Consider the following 23,555-nt stretch of genomic DNA (forward strand, 5'->3'; position numbering starts at 1 on the left):
TATTAAATAATTAACCATATGCTGCTGCAATAAACGAGTGGATTCCACTTTTTTAATACCAGTGACGTCGCTTGTGTTTTACATAATGGTGGGCGGAAATAGGGGTTTCTCAAGCGTTGATAATTAATTACCTGCTCGTTTTCTGCAGTCAGCGTACGAGTTATATGCTACAACGGATTATTTAACTACGAGCTAGCCACAAACTGCGGAAAGTTACGCACGACTTACTTTGATAAAACTGTGACAGTACTGCTGTCAGCATCTGTTCAAATTCTGCCTATAAAAACATTACTGCTGTAAACCGTGCCGCGCTGTTGCACTATAACCCGTATAGGCTGCAGTACTACTACTTAGTAATCTGATACGATTCTGACGCTGCTTGGGTTTCGTGGAAGTTCTACTATACCGCTCAGTTGTGTAGCATAGCACTTAAACCTTCAGGCTTGATACTTAAGCTATGGTACTCAAGAAAATGCGGGCACTTCAAGCTATTTCCGCTGGGACGCACATTCGCACTTTCCTGGAATAAATATGACATCACAACTCGCGGTTTTCCAGAAATTGAATTGATGTTTCGTAGTAATGGTATATATATATGAGAAGTTTCCATTCGCTGTATTTTAATTCTCTTACTACGTTATGGCTGGCGGACTGAAAGGGCCTAAACACACTCAAATGTACATCGCTTTAATAGATAGAGTGTGTTTTTCTAATTCCAACGACACCTTACTTGTTTTAACCGGTTCTGTATAACCAAAGATATTCCAGCTCAAACACCGTGAAATTCATAAAACTGATTTGAAAGTTGCGTGGCGAAAAAATTGAGAAGTGTACTACCCACGTGACAAATCACGCCACAAAATTGTTGAAGCGTGGCCACTCTCATTCAGAAACACTGAAAAAGGCGAGAGGCAGTGTTTGTTTTTAGCGAAATACGAGAGAACAAAAAAACGCAAAAAAGCACAAAAAATACGCAAGTTTCGCTTTTACCATAGACATCTTAACAATAATTATTGTTAAGATGTCTATGCTTTTACGAATAAATCAGTCACGTGACTAGTACGTTCCTACGTCACAATCACAAAGCTCGTGGTAAAAAAAGGATAGCGCTAGAGATCACTGTTTGAGGACGAATATCTACGCCTATATTGGACCAATTTTAATAAGCAAAGTATTTTTGAAATCAATAAAACGGTCGCTTTATGAATTTACCATAAAAAATAAAAGTGACGTGGGATGTGTTTACGCACTTTAAGATTTACAAATTGATTCGTCACAGCTATAAAAACCTTGGTTTTGATTTAAACAAACTCACTTTTAACGTTGCCAATCCAAAGCTGCTTCGGCGACTGTCACTCAGGCATTTTCATTTGTGAGCGAGATAACATTAATATGAATTGAACACAAGACTTTGGTCTGTAGAGTGAATCAAATAATTCAAACTTTTAAAATATTTATTTTTAAAATAGCCAGCTTTACATTTTTTCCAAAACGCGACAAACCAAAAGAACCGCTTCCTCTTAACATACACAAAATTGGAGTTGATTGGTTAATGGCTCGGCGACGGTGAAAAATCGTGCCGTAAAAAACGCTTATTGAATTTTGTGCAGGTTCCAGGCAAAATGTTGTCTGTTTAAAAAATGAGTTTCCAAGTTTTCTGATAGGAACTATTAAGCAGTAACTTGACATCAGGTAACACTAAAATCTATTTATAGTAACAGCGGATTATGCAAAAATACAGCAATAATCATTTTGACGCAATTTTTGCGACTTGTGTGAACACTTGAATGAATGAATGTAACTTACTTTATCCTCGCGTGGCCGGAAAACGACAGTCGTTATCACACGGGTTTAACACCTCGTGCCAGCTTACGAGTTGCCATGTATGTTACTTTGTGGGTGATTACACTTTATACACACATTTTACTCACAATATACTACACTGATAAGAACACGCAAACAAACTGTACGAAAGGTGTCTCATCTTTCCCCGCCCTACCATATTAATGCATCCATTATACACACGGTTTATAAAACATAAATTCTTAATCGTTGTCGAAACGATCCCACCACTGGTCAAATTCTGTGGACAACGACTTTGAGCTGCTTTTATCTTCGTAACTACTTCCATCTGTCCCTTCATCAGATAAAGAAGATCCATCCACCAATAAAGAAGGTTTAGTTGTAGTTGGCCCTCCTGTTGAGGGGGTTGCGAACAGAGATATTAGAAACTGAATAGCAAAAAAAGAAACAAAGCGGTTCACTTTTATTAAAACAAATTATAGTAGTGTGTCATACGACAACAAGTTAAGTATGACAATGTCTAAATTCAGAAAAAAAGGGACCCGGAAACATTTTTATTCTTCGTGGTAGCGGTACAGTACAGCACGCCACTGGATCTTATATTTAGGCCTGAGTTAGCTTGCATATACCTGACACCCAGAATGCTAAAGCCCATTAGTGACCACTGAGTTGGAGCAATATCCGTGTTTTGTTCAAAGCCACATATACGCCGTCAATAGTATCACTATACAGCATGGAATCCGCTTTCTTTTGGTTAAGATGCAACGCCTGACCACTAAGCCACGGTGCAAGATATTTTCAGGTTAAAAACTTACCTGGCACGAAAGATGAATCAACTCGTTTATTGCAGCAGCATATGGTTAATTATTTAATATCCGCTAGTAGGTAATTTGTAAACAGTTGGAACTGTTTCATATTACAGCGAATTATTCACTAACAAACGGAAGCGTAGATCGTTAATATGCATTCAATATTTCTCGTCGTGCATTGCGACAGAAACCATTCACATTGTCGCATTAGCAGCCTGCATCGAGGATTAGAAAGTATGCAAGCTAGATATACTGCTGTCGAGTTAGACCTGCCAAAACAACAATGGATTGCAGTTGAATGCTCGTATGGTTTGAGTATTATCCTAGGAGTGTTTTTTTTTCACGCACCGCGCGTATTTATTTTCGCGCGTGTGGCTCACATGATGCATACCCATCCTACGATTCTGTGGACCCAATGCAATTAGGAAATTGCCGGTTGAATGAATAAATGAATATAACTTACTTTATCACACGGGTTTAACACCTCGTGCCACCTTACGAGTTACCGATTATTTGGGGGGGGGGGGGGGATTTTTTCATTTTTTATATGTATGGCTGATAATTTGGACAACCCAGTAGTGACCACTGGGTTGGAGCAATTGCTGTCCAGTGGCTTGCCCAAAGACACAAACGCCCACAATGGTAGCAGCCTTGAACCTATTACCTTTGGTTTCCAGACAGGCGCGCTAACCACTATGCCACGGCGCCGGTTACATTCTATTGGGCGTGGTTGGTCTTCTCTATTCACAGTTTCAGCTATTGACACTCTATACTGTACCAGTGCTGATTTTAATATAGCTTGGTTGTGAGGATCAATTTTAATGCAGTTTAGTAAAGCTAAGTAAACCGCCCTAAAAGTCAATTTTACACCATGAAAAACTAAGCTGCTGTTGAAATACCAAACTCAGCAGGGTTAAGTCGGCTTATTAACGGTTTTATAGGGACACACTTTCACTCCTACTAAATCTAACTATTCCCTTCCAGTGCAGTCAGTTACTGTTAAGATTATGGATTTGTTCAGTCGTGGTTATAATTGGTTTTGGAACGAACGTTTCTGGCTGCCAGAAAACTACACGTTCAAAGATATTGAAAACCATAACAGCGAAACGAATATGCCAATCCGAATGCGTGTACATTTCCCACTCGCTGTAGTTGTGATGCTATTTCTGCGTTTTCTCCATTACCGAATTGTGGGCTTCCTATGCAAGATAAATGGCGTCGTTGATAATCGACCGACTGTAAAAAATGTGCCAGAGCTGCATGCTTGTTACAGATTTACTAAGCGGCCATCGGAAAGCCAGATTGATGCACTTACAAAGCGGGTTGATATGTCGCAGAGACAAATCTACGTTTGGTTTCAAAATCGTCGTAGTTTGGATAAACCACGGTTGCTACAGAAAATCAAGGAGGGCAGTTGCCGGTGCCTTTTTTATGCCTTTATTTCCTGCTTTGGTTTTTGGACTTTATGGTCAGCGCCTTGGCTATGGGATGTATCTTACTGCTGGAAGGATTTTCCACTACAGACGATGCAGACCTCTGTAGTTATGTAATACTTGGTTGAGCTCAGTTTTTACACTTGTCTGCTAGTAACTGCACTGCATGATGTCCGTAGGTTAGATTTCAAAGAACAAGTTATACATCATCTTGCTACCGTTGCTTTGTTGTCTATGTCTTACGTAAGCAACTGCATGCGGATAGGTTCTTTGGTTATGATTAGTCACGACGTAGCAGACGTGTTTCTTGAAGGTTGCAAGTGCTTTAATTACCTTAAGCGTCGAGTTCTGGCAGACATTGGCTTTATTTGTTTCGTTGTAGCGTTTTGCGCAACGAGACTGTGCATTTTCCCTTTTCACGTTATAAGAGCGTCGTTTTAGTCCCTTTCGCCAGAATGTGCCCGTCTCATATTTTATTGATAGCATTTCTTCTGCTGCTGCAGATTCTTCATCTATTTTGGGCACAAACTATATTTGCCATCGTGAAAAAAGTTCTTATGGGAGAACATGCCGAAGACTCCAGAAGTGACGTTGAAAGTGAATAAAGTTCCTCTGCAATTCCAATGACATTTCTTATGTAATAACTAATTTGTTGCAGTTTAGTTTAGTAGTGACATCGAATTTACATATCCGTATAAGTGAAACTGTACAATAAAATGTAACCGTGACCAAAGTTTAAACATGTTTGTTTTTGTTGTTTTGGAATGGAAAAAATCTGTCTTCTTGCCTGTATGTACTATGTCTTAGTTTAAAAACCATTTGCTGTGTAAGACTTGTGTTTTAAAACGACTGCCAGCACCATAAAATTTCAAGTTCATAAAAACACTAACTATACAAGCAGTTAAGCAAAGATTATAAGCAAGAATAATACATATTACTGTGAAGTAAGATGGTTTTATAATTTGTTAAATGTTGCTTGTTTGCTACCAAGTGGGACGAGCAAAAATGAAGGTGTGTCCCATCTTTCCCCATCCTACTATAACACAAAAAAGTATACAAGGAATAAAACGTGCGAGTAGGGACTTACACAAATGTAATAATAACATTATTTGTCTCTTGGGTTACAACAACAAAGGTTGTACTATACAAAATCTAGAAGGCTGAATGAACGATACAAGCACAGCTGCATCAAAAGGGAAAACAGTTTGTACAAAACAAGTAAGCGTTATAGGGTTTTAATTGTGACCATAACTATATTGCATTTTACTGTAAAGGTGTTTCATTTGGTTGTACATATTGTCCAGTGATGTTTCCATGCTTATTGACGAAGCCTCGTTACAAAATACTTCACACAAATTTTCAGACAGGGATGGTGTAAGAGTGACAGAAATGAGATTATTTTTTGACCCAACCAAACAAATTGTTTTCATTGGTTTTAATCGTTTACCCGCCCTGACCTGTTCTTGCATGCAGTTTAAACGTTCTACATAGCAAAATATAGGCTCATACGAAAAAGGAGAGCTCCGTTTTATGGAAACAAGGTCGTCATTAAACCTAACAGAATAAACCTTCAGTATTGTCAGCCTTGCAAGCCATATCATTGGTGGGCATTGGTATTGGCTGGTTTGATATTTAAACACAACCCCAAGTTTTAATTCATTCAGACTTTTTTGTATAAGAGGGTCATCTGAAGGTGGGAGTTGTAAAGTAGGAATATTTAATATATCATGCAGTTGCATTTCATTAGCAATTGCAAGTTGCTCATCTGTATTGCCATGTGAGAGACGAATGCCTTGTCTTATATCAGCAGTTACTTCTTTAACTATAGTTTGTTTGTATCTAACTGTGATGTTGAAACATGACAACTGGACAGCTGTGTGAAAACACGTATTAGTTTGTGACTACTTTCCATTATAAACTGTAAATGTATTCAAGGTTATATATGGATGTATTTTTATCGAAGTAATAAATTTCATGTCAGGTAGTTAGAAAAGCTTCAACCCCAGAAAGCTAGTTTGATGCTAGATGCTAACTCGGTGGTCACTAAAAGATTTTTCTAAATTGTAAGCAACACAGCAAAGCAATTCCTCAAAAAGTTATATAAGTAGTAACTGGCAAGCAAGTACATGGTGTATAATTTACGACATTCATATCTTATAATAGTCACTGTCATTGCCAATGCCAAGCACCTAAGACTCAATGAGTGGGATTCTTTTATTCATACATCCATTTTATTTGTTTAAAATTAGATAGACATATAGATTTAACTTCTATGAAAACACAAGTTGTTGTGCTACCAAATATTTTATGTCAAAATAAAAAAAAGCCTGTTTATGTTTAACTCACGATTCATGTTCAAGCTAGTAACCCACTGTTCAAAGGTTGGCAATTGGTCGTGTTCCCCTAAATGCACAGCTCCATTTCCATTATGTTCCATCTCATTGACTTGAATTGCTTCATCTTGAAAAAGTATTTAAACATTTCGTAAAATTTAGTTGCATTCCAATAATATGAATAAATGAAACTTGTTTATTCTTGTGTAGTGGGCAACAACAGTCTGTATAACACAGTCCTTCTGTTTTCTTATGTGTTACCACATGTCAGCGGATGTAACTTTGCGGGTGATTTTTTAACAACTCAGTTACAGAGCAATTTTTGTTTAGTGTCTTGCCCTAGGAAAAATACGCCAACAGTGGTGACGTGACAAAAAAAACTATATTCCATGAAACAGATCACATTGTATGCGCATGTTAAGTTAATGGTAAATAATTTTGGAAGTTTTTTTAAACTTTTTTGTTCAAAAAATAAAATATGTAAATGTAAACTTTTCATAACTTTTTTCATAACAAAGCACAATGTTCAACTGACCTGCTGTTGCAGGGAGTTCATAATTATTTGCACTACAAATAGTTTGTTGCATGTTCAGTGCTGCCAATTCCCCAGGTAATGCTTCTTCTAATGATGTAGTTTGAAGGTTTACATTTTCAGGAGCAACACTCATACAGTTCTCTATGCTATCAAGCAGGTCTTGAAAATCTTTTTAAAAAAACAAACAAATTTATAAGCAAATATAAAACAACACACTTTTTTCCAAGTGTTTTTTTGGTCCAGTTCTAAATATAAATTAAACTTACAATGTGTCTAACTCCTGTAACCATACAGTTAGGCATAAACCCATGGTACCACATTGCGACTCTGTAACTCCTTTCGTTTCAAGTTTTACCTGTTGAGCTTACAGAACTGTTCGTTGTGCTGAGAGAAGATTCTGTTGAGGAACGTTTTTTCTGTTTTTGATCCTGTTTCACTTCTGCAATAAAATACAATTATCTATTTCTTAAAAACAGAGAGCACGTAAGAGCATGGAGAAGTAAGAATGAATAAGAGTTACTCATTTATCTTTGTGGGACAAGGGGCAACAGTACAACACAGGTGTTCTGTTTCATACACCATCTTCTTGTTTAAGTTACCACATATGTAACTTTGTAGGTTAAGTTTTTCTGCTATTTTTGTAATTTATCCATGAGAACTATTGGGTTACAACAGTTGTCGTTAGGAGTGAAAACCAAGAAACTTTTGGCAAGAGGACACTGGACATGACATGAATTCGTTCAATATTAAAATTTTATTAGTTGCTGGTATGCCAAAACAGCAGGAACTACAGTAATAGACACTTAGTACTTACGTTTTATTTCTGCTTTCGTTCGAAATCGATATATCAATCGATTACCAGTCTGTTGGTTTTGTATTGGTTTAAGTTTTTCAAAATCATGCGTCTTGTTAATTAAATTACGAAAGTTGCTTTTAAGGGAAACATAATCAACAGGATCTTTCAATGTCTCTCTGTGTTTTGCCCATCCCTAAAAAGATCTTTTTTAGACATTATTAAAAACACTTATGTGCTATACAAACAGTTCCCATTATAAATTACAATACTAAAAAATCTTTTTTGTAATTTATTAAAAATTAAACCTCTAATCTCTATTTTATTGTCACAGAAATGGTAAAACTGGTTGCCATTTTACAGCAAATAAACTTTTTATACTTACCACAAATACTTCAAAGCCTTTTTCCCAGTTATAACTGCCCTTGTTCATCCATAAAATATGGAATATTGCTTTTTGTTTGTCATCCCACTTTAAAACGTCGCCATATGTCTCATTATTAAGACATTTTAATATCCATTCTTTTAAATTAAGTTCTTGCTCTTCCTCAATGGCCGAAATCGTGGATGCCATTCTCTTGCCGGAACGTCTTACACAAGTCAACGATATACTTTGGGGGATTGGGCTATAATAGTATTTTAAAGGGACCAAAAGCGGAACTTCGCTTGGAAATTACCTGTATAGCTACGATTACAAAAGCAAGGTAAACTTTCCAACCCTTGGTAAATATCCTGGTTTTCTCCTCGGGAGTTCCCCGTAGGCTGAACACGAATCTCAGTGCTGCACGAACATTATTGTGAACGAGTGTAAAAACGACAGTCCTTAGAACAAGATTGTTCTGTTTTATACACTACGTGCTTGCTTACATAACGAGTTATGAGTGTTCTATGGTTATATCAACGCTTTTATATATACAAGGTGATCCGTAGTACAATAGCGTTGATGAAATAAAACAGTGTTGCAGTATGAATGTTTACAAAATCTTTTCTTGTTGTAAGTTCCCTAGTTTTACCAATGGACTTCGATAGATATTAAATATTTGCCTTTTTGTTTTTCTTTGTCAGAGCGGTTACAATTCTTGAAAATATGTGCTTTTTAAAACTATTGTGATAGTTAAACCTTTTCTTAACATTAAGTTTTATGTACCTGTTGAACCAATACAGCCTTGTTAACCCGTAACTCTTACCACTGTTGCAAGTGGTAAAGAATTTTTTTTAAATTTTAGTATTATCGCACACATCGGTCGTAAGTCTCCAGTCTTCAACCATTTACTGGTAGTTTCGCAGCAAAAATATAGATTGATTAATACAATGAAGAGAAAGAAGTTTAATATCAACACGACAGTTTTCAAAACATGATTTGGGTAAAACATAATTGAGGAAAACTGTCAATTAAATATAGTAGCTGCTTAAAAAAACATTTTTTGTAACAAAACTTTGTTACCTAGTTATATCGTTTGGGTGCTGGTTTCGTGCTGTAACCATTTACACAGTTTGAAGACTACATTATGATTATATATGATGTTTATTTTTTTAAGTCCTTTTGAATGAATAAAACTAAAAAGTCTAAAAACAGAAGTATAATTTAAAAAAATCCCATTACAGGTCTTTACTACAAGTTAAAAAACGATTACTTTTCTATTATTCACACAAAGAATAAATTTTAAAACATGCAATACTACTCATAGTTATGTGTTATTAATCAAGGTCAAAATACAGGCATCGGTGCTAATAAAGGTAACTAATGAAAATGGGTGGCTAGATACTAGAATTTTAATTTTGTTCGAAAATAGTTTGACCAGTGTTTATTATTAATGCCACAGAAATTGTTTATTTTTTGCAGCACTGATAAAGACAACATGGTCATATTATCTTCCAAACAAAAATTAAAAATCTAATAGTTAATTTCAACCTCCAATTTGCATTTTTGGAATTACTTTATGTAATTTGTTTTTGACATCAATAAACATGCTCCACTTGTTTAGATGATGTTTTAGTTCATTTGAAATTGTTCAACTGAAGGTTGCGAATTATCAAATGAACCATTGAATGAGCCCTTCATGAAAGACATGACCCTATCCAGTGAGGCTTCATGGCTTATTGATAGCATTTGAGAACTAAAGAACAAACCATCTGTCAAAGTGTCAGAAATTACTGGCCGGATAGTCACCGAAATGATATTCTTTCTAGAGCCAATCAAGCATATTATTTCACAAGGAGAAGTCCTTTTGCCTGGATCTTCGTGGTTTTCCAACATGGCTCTTATTTGTTCTTGATAGTTGAAGATTTCTTTAAACTTTATTTCTTGATCAGTTGTTCTGTCAACTTTCTGCAAGGCATGGCTGCCATAGAATGTGCAATACAAGTGGCTGCGACCGAATCTCATAGCACTTAGTGCATGAGCTTGTTCGTTGGTCAGGAACACAATGCCCAATCCCAATTCATTCAATACTCTCTGAACCAAACGATCTTCAGATACTGGAAGCTCCAATGTTGGACAATTGGCAAGTTGTTGCACAACTGATTTTAAACCAACTGATTCTGCAATTGCATTCTGCTCGACCAAGTTACCATGAAAAAGTCGAATACCGTGTGCCAAGTTACATGCCGTTTCCGGAACCACCACTTTATTCTTGTACTGAACAGTTATAGTGAACTTTGGTAGGTCTTCACCTGCATGTTTTAATAAAAGTAGTCTTAGAATACAACTTTTTATCTGAGTTATTTTACAGTTAATATATATATATATTATAAAAAAATGCTTCATGTAAATATGAAAAGTTTGAGATTTAACTTACAATCAATGTTCAATCCTGCCAGAAACTCAGAAAACGTTATTGAATTGCCTCCACCTTCTACATTACTCTGTTGTTGCCCTGCAAGCGTAATGTTGGTATTAAAGCTAACAAAAATAACGTTTCTTATTATCATAAAACAATATTTCAATTTTTAAAAGTTTACGTAAATACACAAATAATATTACTTTTTTATAACTATATTTATTTTTGTATTTATCTAACTGCTGAAAACTAAATAGGTTTAACAAAATTGGTTCTCGGACTTCCAGAAAACATAACCAGCACCATTTAAAGTAAACTAACCTGCAGCTTGAACTGAAATATTCATATCTCCTTCATTAAGTTGCTCTTGTGGAAGAAACATGTCTGTATCATGAATGCTGAGTTCGGGTAAAACTGACTCCATTTCTTCAACTGTGTCTTGGGAATCTGAAATAAAAAGATGACACTATTAGAAATTTATTATATATATCTTTTAACAACCTTTGCAGATATTTTAATCTATTTAAGTTAAACCTCTATAAATCATACCCAAACAGTGTATATACAAACTTTATATAAATTTTAATCTGTTCAAGCTAAACATCCAACCCTACCCATACAGTGTATTTTAACAAACTTTATATAAATTTGATCTGTTAGAGTTTAGACTATAATAATACCTTTATAAACAATGCAACATGCACCCTAAAGTCTAACTCTACCTTGACTAGTAGCTGAGTCAGGTGAAGAATCTTTCGGTGATTGCAGCTTTTTGATTGCTTAAAAATAGCTAGGTTAATAAAGTATACTTGAAACTGAAATAAGTGGGTAGGCAAAACTAACCTTTTCATTTAAAACAACTTGTGTTATGTTATATTTGAAAATGAAATTGTTTGTTGCTAAAAAGGTTCAGTAAAAATTTTTTTTTTAATACGTACCTTTTATTTCTTCTTTGCTTCGAAAACGATAAACTTTTCTGTTTCCTGTCTGTTGGTTTCTCACATTTTCAATCTCTTCAAAATCAGTAGTTTTCTTGATTAAGTTTCGAAAATTGCTTTTTAGTTTGTCATAATTGATTGGACTGTTACAGTCGAATCTGTCTTTGTGCTTTGCCCAACCCTGAACATAATTTTGAATTTATATGTTTACTAAAAACAAGTTAAACTTGGTTATACAAAATTCAATATTTCGAATAACACACTTTAAAGATAAAACAGGTCATCTATAACAAATTGAATACTTACTGTGACCTACAGCGTTTGGAACATTTCATTTTTATTTTCATTTACCAAAACTGGTTATATGTTTAATAAAGTAAAAATAAATGCAAATGTGGACCCACCACAAATATCTGAAAATGATTTTCCCAGTTAGGATCTCCCTTTTTCGTCCAGAGGATGTGAAACACACCTTTGTTATTACCATCCCACTTCAAAGCATCTCCATATGTCTCTTCATTCAACCGGTTAAACAACCAATTCCTCAAAGTAAGTTTAAATTCTCTGTCTTGTGAAGTTGCCATATTGTGACTAAAATAAGTTTGCAAAATCAACAAGTTTTTGTATCACTTTAAAAATAAAAAAACAAATTAATAAGAAACATATAATATTAACAAATACACACATCAGATTGTAGTCTTTATAAGGATACCTGACATTTTGAGATAGAACAGTACATACAGAATCCCCTATATTATGCGGTACTCTTTTCTGCTTATGGAAATACTATTTAATTCCTCATCGGTTTGACTGTAACTGTCCAATCGCCTACCCTGACACGTTTATATAGGCTAGCAAGTAGCAACCGTACCATTTGAAGTTCGATAAAATATTTTTACCTGTGGGGAATCCCCGATACGAAGCATACACTTTCAAGTGTTTCCGTCGTTAGGGCAAGACATTGTTGTTTTGTGCACACTGCGCAGTTTTAACCGATATAATACTATTGCGACACCAATTTTTAACTCTGAAAAACTCTTATAAAACATGGTTTTAATTGAAAGGCTTCTGTCTAAGCAGAATGAAATATATTCTCCCCAACCCTTTTATCGGTAATCATATGAGTATTTTACATGTATAATAGCACCATTAGTTCATTTTAAACAATGACGACACCAATGACAAACCACCCAAGGACTAGGCCCACTTCGTAATACAATCGTACCATGGAGGTACGGTGCCAAAGCACAGTTGATTAGCGCGCCTGCCTGTAACCCAGATGTAATGGGTTCAAAAGGCTCGTCGCTGCTACCATTGTGGGCGTATGTGTCCTTAGACAAGACACTTGACGGCATTTGCTCCAACCCAGTGGTCCCTAATGGTTTGTCCCAATTATCAGCCACACACAAAAAAAAAGAGAAAAAAATCAACAATAAATTAATAATAATTACCCACAAGTAACATACATGGTAACTCGTACGCTGGGTCGAGGTGTGTGAACACAACCTCTATTTATTCTTGCGTAAGGTGCTAATAAAGAATACTTTTAAACTTTTCATTATGGGATTTGTTTTTTCGTCATTCGGTGGCAAACAGAGTTACATGACCGTTGCCCCACGACTATGGATAAATGTTATTAATTGTTAAAACACGATCAGAAAATGTGGGTTTAAGGTGCCATCGGTGTCCCATCTAACCCCACGGTATAGTGCATATCGTTTGAATCTGACAATATTAAACACAGACAGGAAATGCTCACACCAGCAGCAGCAACTGCGTCATGAATAATATTATTCATCACGTTCAATATAAGCCTGATAACGACGCTATATTAAACAAATGCGTATTATTTTATAGCTGGTTCGTTAAAAGTACGGTACAGTATTAGACAGTTTGAAGTGGTGCGCGATGGAGACTGCTTTTTATAGACAACCTGGTTAAACTCATTTTGCTTGTGAAGTGTTACGTGGTTTTGTGTTATTAGTTATGTGTACGTTTTGACGTGGTTTTACGCAATAGAAACTTTTATAGTTAGTTATGTGAGCATCCGAGGCATTTCGTTTCTCGTTTACCGGTTAATCAAGGTAGATGTGAGAAATATATGCATACTGTCAAAATGACCGGGCGAGCATTAGCCTAATTTTGTTTCTTGTACCCTGGCACACAACGCCAGCTTCTGTGTCCCTATATACAATGTTATTCACGTTTTATTACCGGTGTTCAACAAACAAAGTTTATAGTATATATAAGTCTGGCAACGGTACGCTGAAATAAATGCGGTGTTTTATAGTTACTTCGTATATACAACTGTCCTATAGTACTTTAATGTTCTGGTTGGTCAGAATTTCTGTTTATAAATTTATGCCCGTCGCGCTGACTCTTGCATGGTTTTTGTTTATCTTATTCTGCATCTATATCCAATTTAATTAAGTGGACACATATACCCTTAGAGTGGTTTGAGACCGACAATTATTCGGGAAAAGCTTGAATTACAAGCCCGTGTGGTATTAAAACTGCACTAATTAGGTTATGCAGCACGTTTTAATACCGTGTGCAGCAAGCAAACGTCATATAAGCCTGACACCGATGTTGAAATAAATGTATGGTATTTTAGCCATGGCCAGAGTTTCGCTCAACCTTAAAAAACAGAACGTTACGTCATAAGAATTATGTGAAGATTGTACGCACGCATGGCGCCCTCTATAACTATAGGGCGCCATGTACGCACGTAATTTGTATGACGTAACTTAGGAGAATGGGATTACAGCACGTGATTAGTTTTGCTGCTTCAAATACAAGTGACATGGTTGTACTTACTTATTTTTGGAGTTAATATGTGTAACTAATATTTGTTCCAGTACGCCATGAGAAAATATTATTTAAATATAAAGAAGTAAAATTGGTTATTGGAGATTACGTAATCCGGTGGAGATGAAAACATCATGAAATTTAAAAAAACTAAGTTGCGTTTAGCCCCCATTCATGGTAACAACATAAACGACGTAGAAAGCAAATGCTAAAAAATGCAAGCAAATTAAACTCAATCTTTGTTTATGTTGTAAAGTATTATTATTATGATATTTTTACTGTAATTTAAGCTTTAAAAATAAAAGTTAAAGCGTGTTTTAATATTAAAGAATCTGCGTTTTTGGTCTCAAAATAATTTCTATGCTGTACCTTCAAACCTAGTGGCTTTTCTTAAAACTACTTTGTAATATCGCGCGATCTGAAGTAGCGATGTTCGTGATAGTTTCATTCATTCGGTTTTCGCGTTGTACATAGTAATTGTGTTGTGTACGTACATGTTTACGTGATTTAACACAATAGATAGCTTATGATTAGGTGAGCGTCAGAGTAATTTCATTTAATATGTATCGGATAGTTGATGATGTGTAAGAAACAGTCACAATGAAAAGGTGGTATAGTCACTAATTGGCTTGATTTTATTTCGTTACCGGTGCACTATTACACATTTGTACAATTGTTTCCTTGCAATATTTGTAGTTTGGTTTTGCATAGTCGTCAAAATAAAGGTATTGCATAGTAAGAAACGTGCCATGCCTTGCTTGTGTGATTCGGAAATACAGGACGCTAAGAAGAATAATCAAACCCTAATCATACACAATGAGAAAGTTTATGACGTAACCAAGTTTGTAAATGTCCATCCAGGTAATTATAGCCATAGTTTTGTATTATACCGATTAACTGGTATTGAATTTAAATTTGTTTGACCAATAATAAACTATGCTATTGATATATTATATACAATTCAATTTTTTTTTGTTACACAGTTTTGGTAGTTTTGTTCTTAAAGTTTTGATTAGTTTGTGAAATAAACTTACCAAGTTTACTTTTGCGTGGTTGCTAATTTTATAGACAGTTGTGGGTGCAAACATTAACTAGCCTATGAATAATAATGCATGGATTTTTTTTACAATTGCCAGAATATTTAATATTCTGAGGGAAAGCCTAAATATTATAGCATTTTTAAAAAATGCTTTAATGAATAAGTTTCTGTTTAAACTTGATAATCTATATGATTGTAAAATCTGTTTTGTTAATTTTATGCTTTAAAGTTCATTACATCAACACCGTATTTTGATTTTATCGAAAATTTGTAAAGTACTTTTATATCTTTTCCAATGATTTTGCTGTAATCTTACTCCTAAACGGTTTAATGAAAATACTTTTCTTTATAACGTTTTGCAAAGGTACGTTTCCCAACGTTTAGGCTGTAATTTTTATTTTAGGTGGAAGCAAAATACTGAGTTTACGTCATGGGAAGGACGTGACAAATATCATGGCTAACGCACCTCATGTTCATAGCAAGAATGCATACAGATGGTTGCAACAATACTATGTGGCTGACTATAAGCCTGAGAATGTGAGTTTTTGTTTACAATTTTATGAATGTTTTCACTATTTTTATATATTGTACCCAGGAATAATGTTCTTACAACATAAGTCTATCTGTTCTCCTTTGCAATAAGCTTTAATTTTTTTGTTTTATTTTTTTAATAGTAATAAATATGAAATGTATATATAATTCTTTAAACTAAATTAGTTTTGTTCTCATAAGTTGGAAAATCTCTTGGGGCTATTATAGCCATAGGTTTTATGTCATGTTACACATCCATTATAATGAATGTACACCTTGCTTCTACCATGTAATTGCCAATTAGTTGTGTGGTATTGCTTCATACACATTTGTAAATTTACTAGTTGTTACAAAAGGTATTTTAATCATTGGCAAATGCAGTTGAATAAAAACCATCCTATTTGCTGTGTATATTATGGAAACTTAAAACACTTTGTTTGTCTTTAGGCTTTAAAGATTGTGTTGTATTTTAAATGAGGTACTTACCAGTTACCACACTTCCAGATTTAAGATTAAGGATACTTAAAATATGTCTTATATGTATACACAAAGATTATCTGGCTTAGCTGCACTTTAAAAGATTTCTAAAACAAATGTGTAGTTTTGAAACTTATGTGTGATGGGATGTATTATGCAAATTTGATTCAAAACTTCTTAATAGTTAATAAAGCAAACAGGAAATGATGACATCAATATAAAATATTTTATTTTCTATTTTATTATTTCAATTTAGGTAGTAAAACTTGCAATTATAACTCATAGTTCATTTTCTTCTACATAGTATATTAGTATAAATAATAATTACATATAAAGTATATCATGGAGTTGAATTTACATCTTTACTTAAAGCAGTTGAATAATCAGTGTCTGGTCACATTTCAGTCCACATCACTGAATGGATTGAATGGACCGGAAATACGAGATCGTAAGTTGAGTTATAATGGGAAACAGAATGCCAGTCCTGCCTCCAATCAACTATACGAAATCAAACCAACGGTTAGTATTTTGTTTTACTACATCCAATTAAACCAACAATTAACTAATTTATACCAGTTTTTCACTGGTAGGGATAGACTAATGAATACTGTTACTTTAAAATATAAAGTATGCTGTAAAATTGGTACTCAGTTTTTAAAAAGGTATATATTAAAAATTTAAACCTTAATCAATTTTTCATGATAAAAACCAGATTGTTTAAACAGATGATCCTAATCTACAGTTGGTAGGCCTTTAGTCAAATGAAATGAATTTGTAAAATTCAACAATTTGTTTATTTTACTTTAAAATATTATATTAAACCAGAACCTTTATTTTGTTTTACTGTTTTAAACTTTAAACTGTATGAATTTATATATTCACATATTGCCAATTTGACACATATATATAATAGATATTTTCTATGTGTAGGAGGACCTGATAAACTGGAACGAACCAGTTTTGTGGCAAGTTGGTCATCTGCGTGAAAAATATCATGATTGGGTGGATGACCCTGTGGATCGTTCGTTACGGCTTTTTAAAAGTGACTTTTGTGAATTCTTTTCTAAAACTCCATGGTGAGTTGTATATACTAATGTAGCTAGTTAGAAAAAGTAGCTTATTAATTTATAGCCCCCACTGAATATACAGGATCGCTGGTTGGATTATATGACTCCGTGCTGATCCGACTTCATATACAGGCTTCAGCGGGGTGCTATATCTACTGTAGTACTAATTGCTTTTATAACCAGAAACCAAACAGTTCATGATATCTTGCTATGTTTTATTCCTTTTTCTGGTATACAAGTACACGATACGGTATCGGGCAAAAGCTTACTTGACGGCTGGGCAAAGGCTCGTAAGAGCCCGCCATGAACCTAGACTGACCTCGAGGTCTCAGTGCCGATAGTGGTTTTTCGTTATTAGTTATTGTGTTAGGGAAAAGGCGAATTATATAGCGGACAGAATCACGTGACAGCAGTGTGACGTCATGCAATAAAATGGAATCGATTTGGGCCTGTCAGCGGCTGAACGGGATATCATTAACCTCGTTCAACAGGGGGTTTGTTTTCATGGGAAAGTCTCCCATGAGATAAGTCGTATCCGCACTGTTGGCATTGATTAATTAAGTATTGGGATTGGGTTATGTGACGTCACTTTAGGCGTCGAGTTGCAACAAATTCTTTTAAAAAAAGAGAATTTTAAGTTCCCTTTTCACTGCAAACTGTTGGGCAATTTTTTTTAGGAATTTATTTATAGTTTACATTCCAATACAAGGCTGTCATTGACAGCCTTCTCTCTTGGGAGTTACCACTCTTCTAGTTTCATTCTTCATTACTTGTTGCTTTTGCAAGAATTGCCAAACATTTCCCGCGGGCCCTATTAACATTTCGAACACCCAAATTCTTGCAAGACGCAATTGAATTGATACGCCATTTATTCATTCATTCATTGAAGCATATGCTATTGTATGCTATTGATTCCTGACTCAAAATTGCTGTTTCTTAAAATAGTTAGGACTGTGTGGTATGGGACTATGGGTATACCTCGTTTTTGACTTAATAGGTTTGAGTGCAATTTCACTACTTTTACTAAATATTTGTGTCCATTTATGACACTACATGTGATGTCAGTTAGTAAGCATATTGTGTCATTGGCACTCATTGCCCATCTAATTTTGTTACTAGCATTTTATAAAACTGTGCGAAACCATGTATGTTTATATTTTAACTACATCAATGTCTACATCGCATTGGCCATACAGCAATATTTACGACCGGATAAAATGCATTGGAAAAAAATGTTTTTCAATTTTGTATATGCATGCGGTGTAGTAAATAAATAATGAAGCAGTTGGTCTAGTAGTTAAGTAACTCTATACGCCTGTCAATGCTCAAACATGCGTTATACTACACTGTTCTAATTACTACACTGACCTAATTACTTAATGAGTGCGTAACAGCTTGTTAAGCACATACAAGTAATACAAAGTGACCATTGACCATATAAATATAAAAGCTTTTAATTTTTAATTTCACTTATAATCCCAGCTTTGCCAACCGGCACAAGGGTTAAAAACAAACATTACTTTACTCTTACAAGCTCTTTATTGAATAGCTATTAAAAAAGTGAAAAAATTACTAAAATTTGAAACATTTAGTTTCCAATACACAGTTCTTGTTTACTTGCCGTATGATTTACAGCCCTGTATAACTTGCCAATATAAGTAATCAATAATTTATAATTGTTCTTCAGGTATATCATTCCACTTGTGTGGCTTCCGATAGTAGCGCTATTTGTTTTGAGAAGTCATACTGAGTTCCTGGCAGGAAAAGCCATGATATTACATTCTTTACCAGGTATATATATATAATGTCTCTAAATATCTTATTGCTGATTTTGAATGTTCATTTATACATTCACATTTTTTGTTTTATTTTAATTATTATGCTTAGAATGCCATTTTTTCCTTACCAAGCCTTGTTATAGGTTGTTAAACCATTAGAGATCACCTGACAGTTTCAGTCTTGTCAAATAAGTAATTAACTACATAGTAACTACTGCTAGTAGTAAGTAGTGTTGTAGCAGCACTGAAAGGGGACGTTGTATGATTAATGAAAGTTTAATATTTTTTAACCTTTTGTGCTACATGCTGCGTGACTTATCACAAAATATAACTAGTTCTTAGAAAAAGCCCTGAATTCCCATGAGTGCGTTATCCTCCTCACTATAAGTATTTAAACACCTTTTTGTCCACACCTCTTTATAGCAGTTTTACAATTCCCCTTAACCTATGCTGTAAGCCTGTAATAAATAATTAAAGCAACAACTGGTGTGTGTTCTATACCACATATACCCGGTGTTTTGATCTCTACCATTACCTTGTTTGCTTACACAACAAAAAAACCCTAAAGCGTGTGTAATTTGTCACGTTCACAGGTTAAAGCTCTTTTACCCCACAATAGCAAATGCCACTAAAGTTCTCTGTCATATTGCCGGTTACAAAATGAGTTGACTCAGTTCATTATCTGACTCATATTGTCAAATATTACGCCTAAAGTTTATGCACCGCTCTGCAGTGACTGGGCTAATGTTTATATAGCTGTTTGTATTTAATATGAGACCATAGCATGTTGCGCTGTCTTTTCAGGTGCAACACAATTTAGATGCATATAAAAATGAAAAATTCATTCCTTTTTAAAATCAAGATTTTAAGTTTTTACTGCTAAGGTTTTTGCTTTATCTCTTATGTAGTTGCGAGAGAAAATTTGTTAATCTTTTCTATTCTATATGGGTAATGGTAACATCCTATAATTTTTAAAGCCAAAGATTTTTGACTTCATTTCAGAGTTGTCTTATTACCACATCACTCAAAAAGTGACTATAAGCAGACATACGAACACAACTAAAAATCAAAAACACTAATCTTTTGTGTAGAAAAATCAAAAACACTAATCATTTGTGTAGTACTTTTAGTTCACATTGTAGCAACTTTTCCATGTACAAATTTTGGATTTTCTTGATATGCCCCTACAAGATTTTTTTTTTCCAAGGTGATGGAGTTGTTTTATCAACCAACCACATGCCTGTAGTGTTCGTATCTGGAATTCTATTGTGGACATTCCTGGAGTACGGACTCCACAGATGGCTCTTTCACTCGGAACCTCCAAAAACTTCCTACTTCCTCATTACTCTTCACTTTCTTCTTCATGGACAACATCATAAAGTAAGCAAGTAAACTTTTGGAGTTATTAATTTTAAAATTAATAATTTAATGTGTATTTGGGTATGTGTTCTTAATAGTATAATACAAAATGCAAGGTAAGAAAACAAAACTTTTGAAATTAATTATTAATGTGACAAATTTGTATTTCTGTTCTTACAGTACAATACAAAATACAATTGTGTAATATTAATATTTTTGAAATAGAGTAGTAACTAAGACCTTGAAATATATTATTGATTTTACAATATTTAATATATTATTTCAGTAAAAAGGTATATGTAAGTAATAAAATAAATATGATTGTTAATACTGTACTGTAATAGTACATTGACCACTAAAATCATGCTAAAATAGTGGGTAATTTTTAATCGGAAGCTAATGTAATTTGCCTTTTTTTATTTTACTTTCCATAGAACATTACATTACACAAATATGATTTCAGTATAATATAAACCTTGTATAAAGCAATCACTGCATGTATATTTACCACATACTCCCATAGTTATCTTTATATTAACCTCAAAACCTTATTAACCCCAGAGACATGTTCTGTGTGGTTCACTCTGGTGTGTATAATGGATAAGATTATATGCCTTGATAGCTTTATATTTGATTTAAATCTAACCTAACCATAAACCACTTCAGTTAAATTTTCCATACTACTACCAGGGTGTACACAAACAATTACTTCTGTTTATTTTTCACGCTTTTAATAGCTAATTTATTTATTTTTTCTTGTTAAATTTTTGCGCACTTTGATTTTTTTAACGGGGTTAATTTTATTATTTTAGGTTCCATTTGACAGCGGACGTTTAGTCTTTCCACCAGTGCCGGCATCCATGTTGTTTCTCATCGCTTATTCCGTATTTAGGTTGTGTTTTGTTGTTGGGGTGGCGGATATTGTTTCAGCAGGGGTGATATTAGGTTATGTAGGATATGACATGACACACTACTATTTGCATTATGGTCAACCAAAGAGAGGAAGTTATTTTGATAGACTCCGGGCTTACCACGTACGTCATCATTTCGAAAGCCCTAACTTAGGTAAGTCTTCCATGCACATAATGTAAACAATAAATAAACATCTTTTAAGCTCTGTATATGGTTTACGTTTTTGTTTTTCATCAAAAACGTTTATCTTTTTTGTGTATTGAATTAAGATGGAATTCTTAACCAACTTGTCAAATCAAAAGTGGCTATTTTTTGAAAAAAAAGTAAAATTCTGCTTTTAAATTGTCATTTGCAGGTTTTATTTTATATTTCCACTGTATCTTCTTTCTATCAAGTGGGCTTTAAGTTACGACATACAAATTCCCATCTCCTGTTCTTAGACTGTTTCATGTTGTAAATAATTGATGTCCCTTCCTCAGGTTTTGGAATATCCAGCAAGCTGTGGGACTACCCGTTTCAAACTACTATCAAGACAAACTTAAAAGCATAAAATTAATTGGCAGTTACGCAGAAAGAAAAGAACTTCTATTTCTCTCCTAACAGCAACATCATTAGGCTTAATCCCCCGGCTAAATTCTTGCACTTAAATTATTATAACCTCCTCATACGATATAATGGAGAAATAGCATGTTCCCATATTTTGCTTTATTTTTTCGTTGTCCCAAAATTAGTATATTTTCGAATCTACTTCAACCGCGTTTTTGAAGTGACTTCTTAACGCAGTGAAATCAAAAGTTTTTCCAAAAAATAGGACGGAAAAAAGTTTTACTACTGTCTTTTATTCAAAAAATGGTTAAAATTTACTTAACATTACAACGGCGGCCGTTTTAACGAGCCCTTTTCTTTGTTTTTATGTTTTTTCAACCAAGTACAAGTTTATATTAATGTTAAATGTTCCTTCTTGTGTCTATACCAGCAGGGATAAACTTTGCAGTTTGACGGTTTGGTTTTTGAGCCGTTTGTTATCATGATAAGGAATTGGTGCAAGCGCATTTGGTATTTTTATGACGCCCAACCTATGCCCTTGGTTTGAAGTCCAATTTCCATTGTGTGACTGTTTACTTGCATGACTATATTGGTCCAAAATATTTCTCCTCAATTTATTTACCTTAGCATTGTAAATACGTTTGGGTAATTTGGTGAAATGCTCATTGAAGCATCAGTTGTGATCAATTTTTATATTACCCAACTTAATATCTCCGGTTCCGAAACTCGACCTAAGTACCATGACTGTCCGCAATTCTGTAAACTAATATTCCTTATACATTTTTGTGCACCAATGTTTAACCATTAGCTAACTTATTATACAACCCTTACAATTGTGCATTGAAATGTAAATAGTGTTCCTTCACTCCCCTGGCATGCTCCTATGCACATAGCCGGTTTGATAATCAACCCCAATTCTCATCATTGCAACATAGACTCAAATAATCTCAAATTTTTCCTTTTTCTTAAAAAATCATGTTTTGCTACTATACAGTCATACACAAGTCTTTTTATGGCATTTCATTTCATTGAATCCACTTTGTACAGTTCCTTGTGGTTCCTAATGGATTGCTAGCAACCCAGTTTTCACCACAAAAAAAAATTCTAAACTCCAAATCAAGACACCCATGCATATCAAGTTCCCACAATTTTTCCACTAAATAATTTTTTTTGTAATGCCCCAGAAATCGTGTACCGTGTACATTTTTATAAAAATATATTTGAATATCCATTTATTAACAAATGCGCATTTTGTTTACCACTTGTATTAACACACGCATCTTTATAAAACTTTTACTCTTGAATATTGTTGAACTTATACCAAAGATATTTTAATCGAAATCTACATAGTGTGCGACTTCTGGGATACCATCTTAGTACCATAATTTTCTACTTTGTGTTTTATGCAAATCATGCATTAAGTAGTATGCTTGCTTCAATAATTGGATTTTTTGTTAAAACTTTCTATTTTTTAAGCAAATATTGTGTGTAAAGGTTAAACATGAGGTGATTTTTTTATTTTTTAATTGTTATCGCATGAATACAAGCACTAGCAAGCCACGTATCTTGACATATATGTACGTCTCTATATATATATAGATATATAAATATATC

General features: G+C 34.2%; 3 protein-coding genes, 1 long non-coding RNA gene and 1 pseudogene across 6 annotated transcripts; 2 read left to right on the top strand and 3 right to left on the bottom strand.

The window, feature by feature from the left end:
- Positions 1-1,989: 1,989 nt before the first annotated feature.
- LOC113474115 lies at positions 1,990-2,821 on the bottom strand. Its single transcript, XR_003395776.1, has 2 exons — positions 2,433-2,821; positions 1,990-2,197 (listed from the first exon to the last, which is right to left on the bottom strand). It is a non-coding gene; the product is annotated as an uncharacterized LOC113474115 (long non-coding RNA).
- Positions 2,822-3,359: 538 nt separating this feature from the next.
- On the top strand, positions 3,360-4,778 carry LOC100184521 (annotated as a pseudogene).
- A 45-nt stretch (positions 4,779-4,823) lies between these two features.
- Positions 4,824-8,379, bottom strand: irf-like-8 (interferon regulatory factor like protein). Its single transcript, NM_001078527.1, is given in 6 exon segments — positions 4,824-5,918; positions 6,392-6,505; positions 6,914-7,081; positions 7,269-7,352; positions 7,728-7,902; positions 8,092-8,379. Coding segments are annotated over 6 exon segments (1,368 nt in total). The 5' UTR covers positions 8,281-8,379; the 3' UTR covers positions 4,824-5,280.
- Positions 8,380-8,959: 580 nt separating this feature from the next.
- On the bottom strand, positions 8,960-12,460 carry irf-like-7 (interferon regulatory factor like protein). 3 transcript variants are annotated; one of them, NM_001078277.1, is given in 7 exon segments: positions 9,014-10,379; positions 10,505-10,582; positions 10,808-10,933; positions 11,209-11,265; positions 11,425-11,605; positions 11,829-12,015; positions 12,324-12,460. In NM_001078277.1, coding segments are annotated over 6 exon segments (1,302 nt in total). In that variant the 5' UTR covers positions 12,009-12,015; positions 12,324-12,460; the 3' UTR covers positions 9,014-9,699.
- Positions 12,461-14,900: 2,440 nt separating this feature from the next.
- Positions 14,901-23,505, top strand: LOC100184991 (fatty acid 2-hydroxylase). The gene is made up of 8 exons (XM_002126629.4): positions 14,901-15,093; positions 15,675-15,808; positions 16,685-16,798; positions 17,210-17,355; positions 19,034-19,137; positions 20,332-20,504; positions 21,296-21,548; positions 21,875-23,505. Exons 1-8 carry the CDS (start codon positions 14,982-14,984, stop codon positions 21,943-21,945), a joined length of 1,107 nt encoding a protein of 368 aa, XP_002126665.1. The 5' UTR covers positions 14,901-14,981; the 3' UTR covers positions 21,946-23,505.
- Positions 23,506-23,555: the final 50 nt, after the last annotated feature.

This window comes from Ciona intestinalis, chromosome 3 (genome assembly GCF_000224145.3).
Source record: "Ciona intestinalis chromosome 3, KH, whole genome shotgun sequence".
Lineage (NCBI taxonomy): Eukaryota > Metazoa > Chordata > Ascidiacea > Phlebobranchia > Cionidae > Ciona > Ciona intestinalis.

Coding starts and splice junctions, on each gene's coding strand:
- irf-like-7 (XM_009859655.3), bottom strand. CDS start 12,008: ATGGCAACTTCACAAGACAGAGAATTTAAACTTACTTTGAGGAATTGG. Junction 11,266..11,424: donor AAGCAAAGAAGAAATAAAAG/GTACGTATTAAA, acceptor GCTATTTTTAAG/CAATCAAAAAGCTGCAATCA. Junction 10,380..10,504: donor GGCAGGATTGAACATTGATT/GTAAGTTAAATC, acceptor TAAAACATGCAG/GTGAAGACCTACCAAAGTTC.
- LOC100184991 (XM_002126629.4), top strand. CDS start 14,982: ATGCCTTGCTTGTGTGATTCGGAAATACAGGACGCTAAGAAGAATAAT. Junction 15,809..16,684: donor CTGACTATAAGCCTGAGAAT/GTGAGTTTTTGT, acceptor GTCACATTTCAG/TCCACATCACTGAATGGATT. Junction 16,799..17,209: donor TATACGAAATCAAACCAACG/GTTAGTATTTTG, acceptor TTCTATGTGTAG/GAGGACCTGATAAACTGGAA.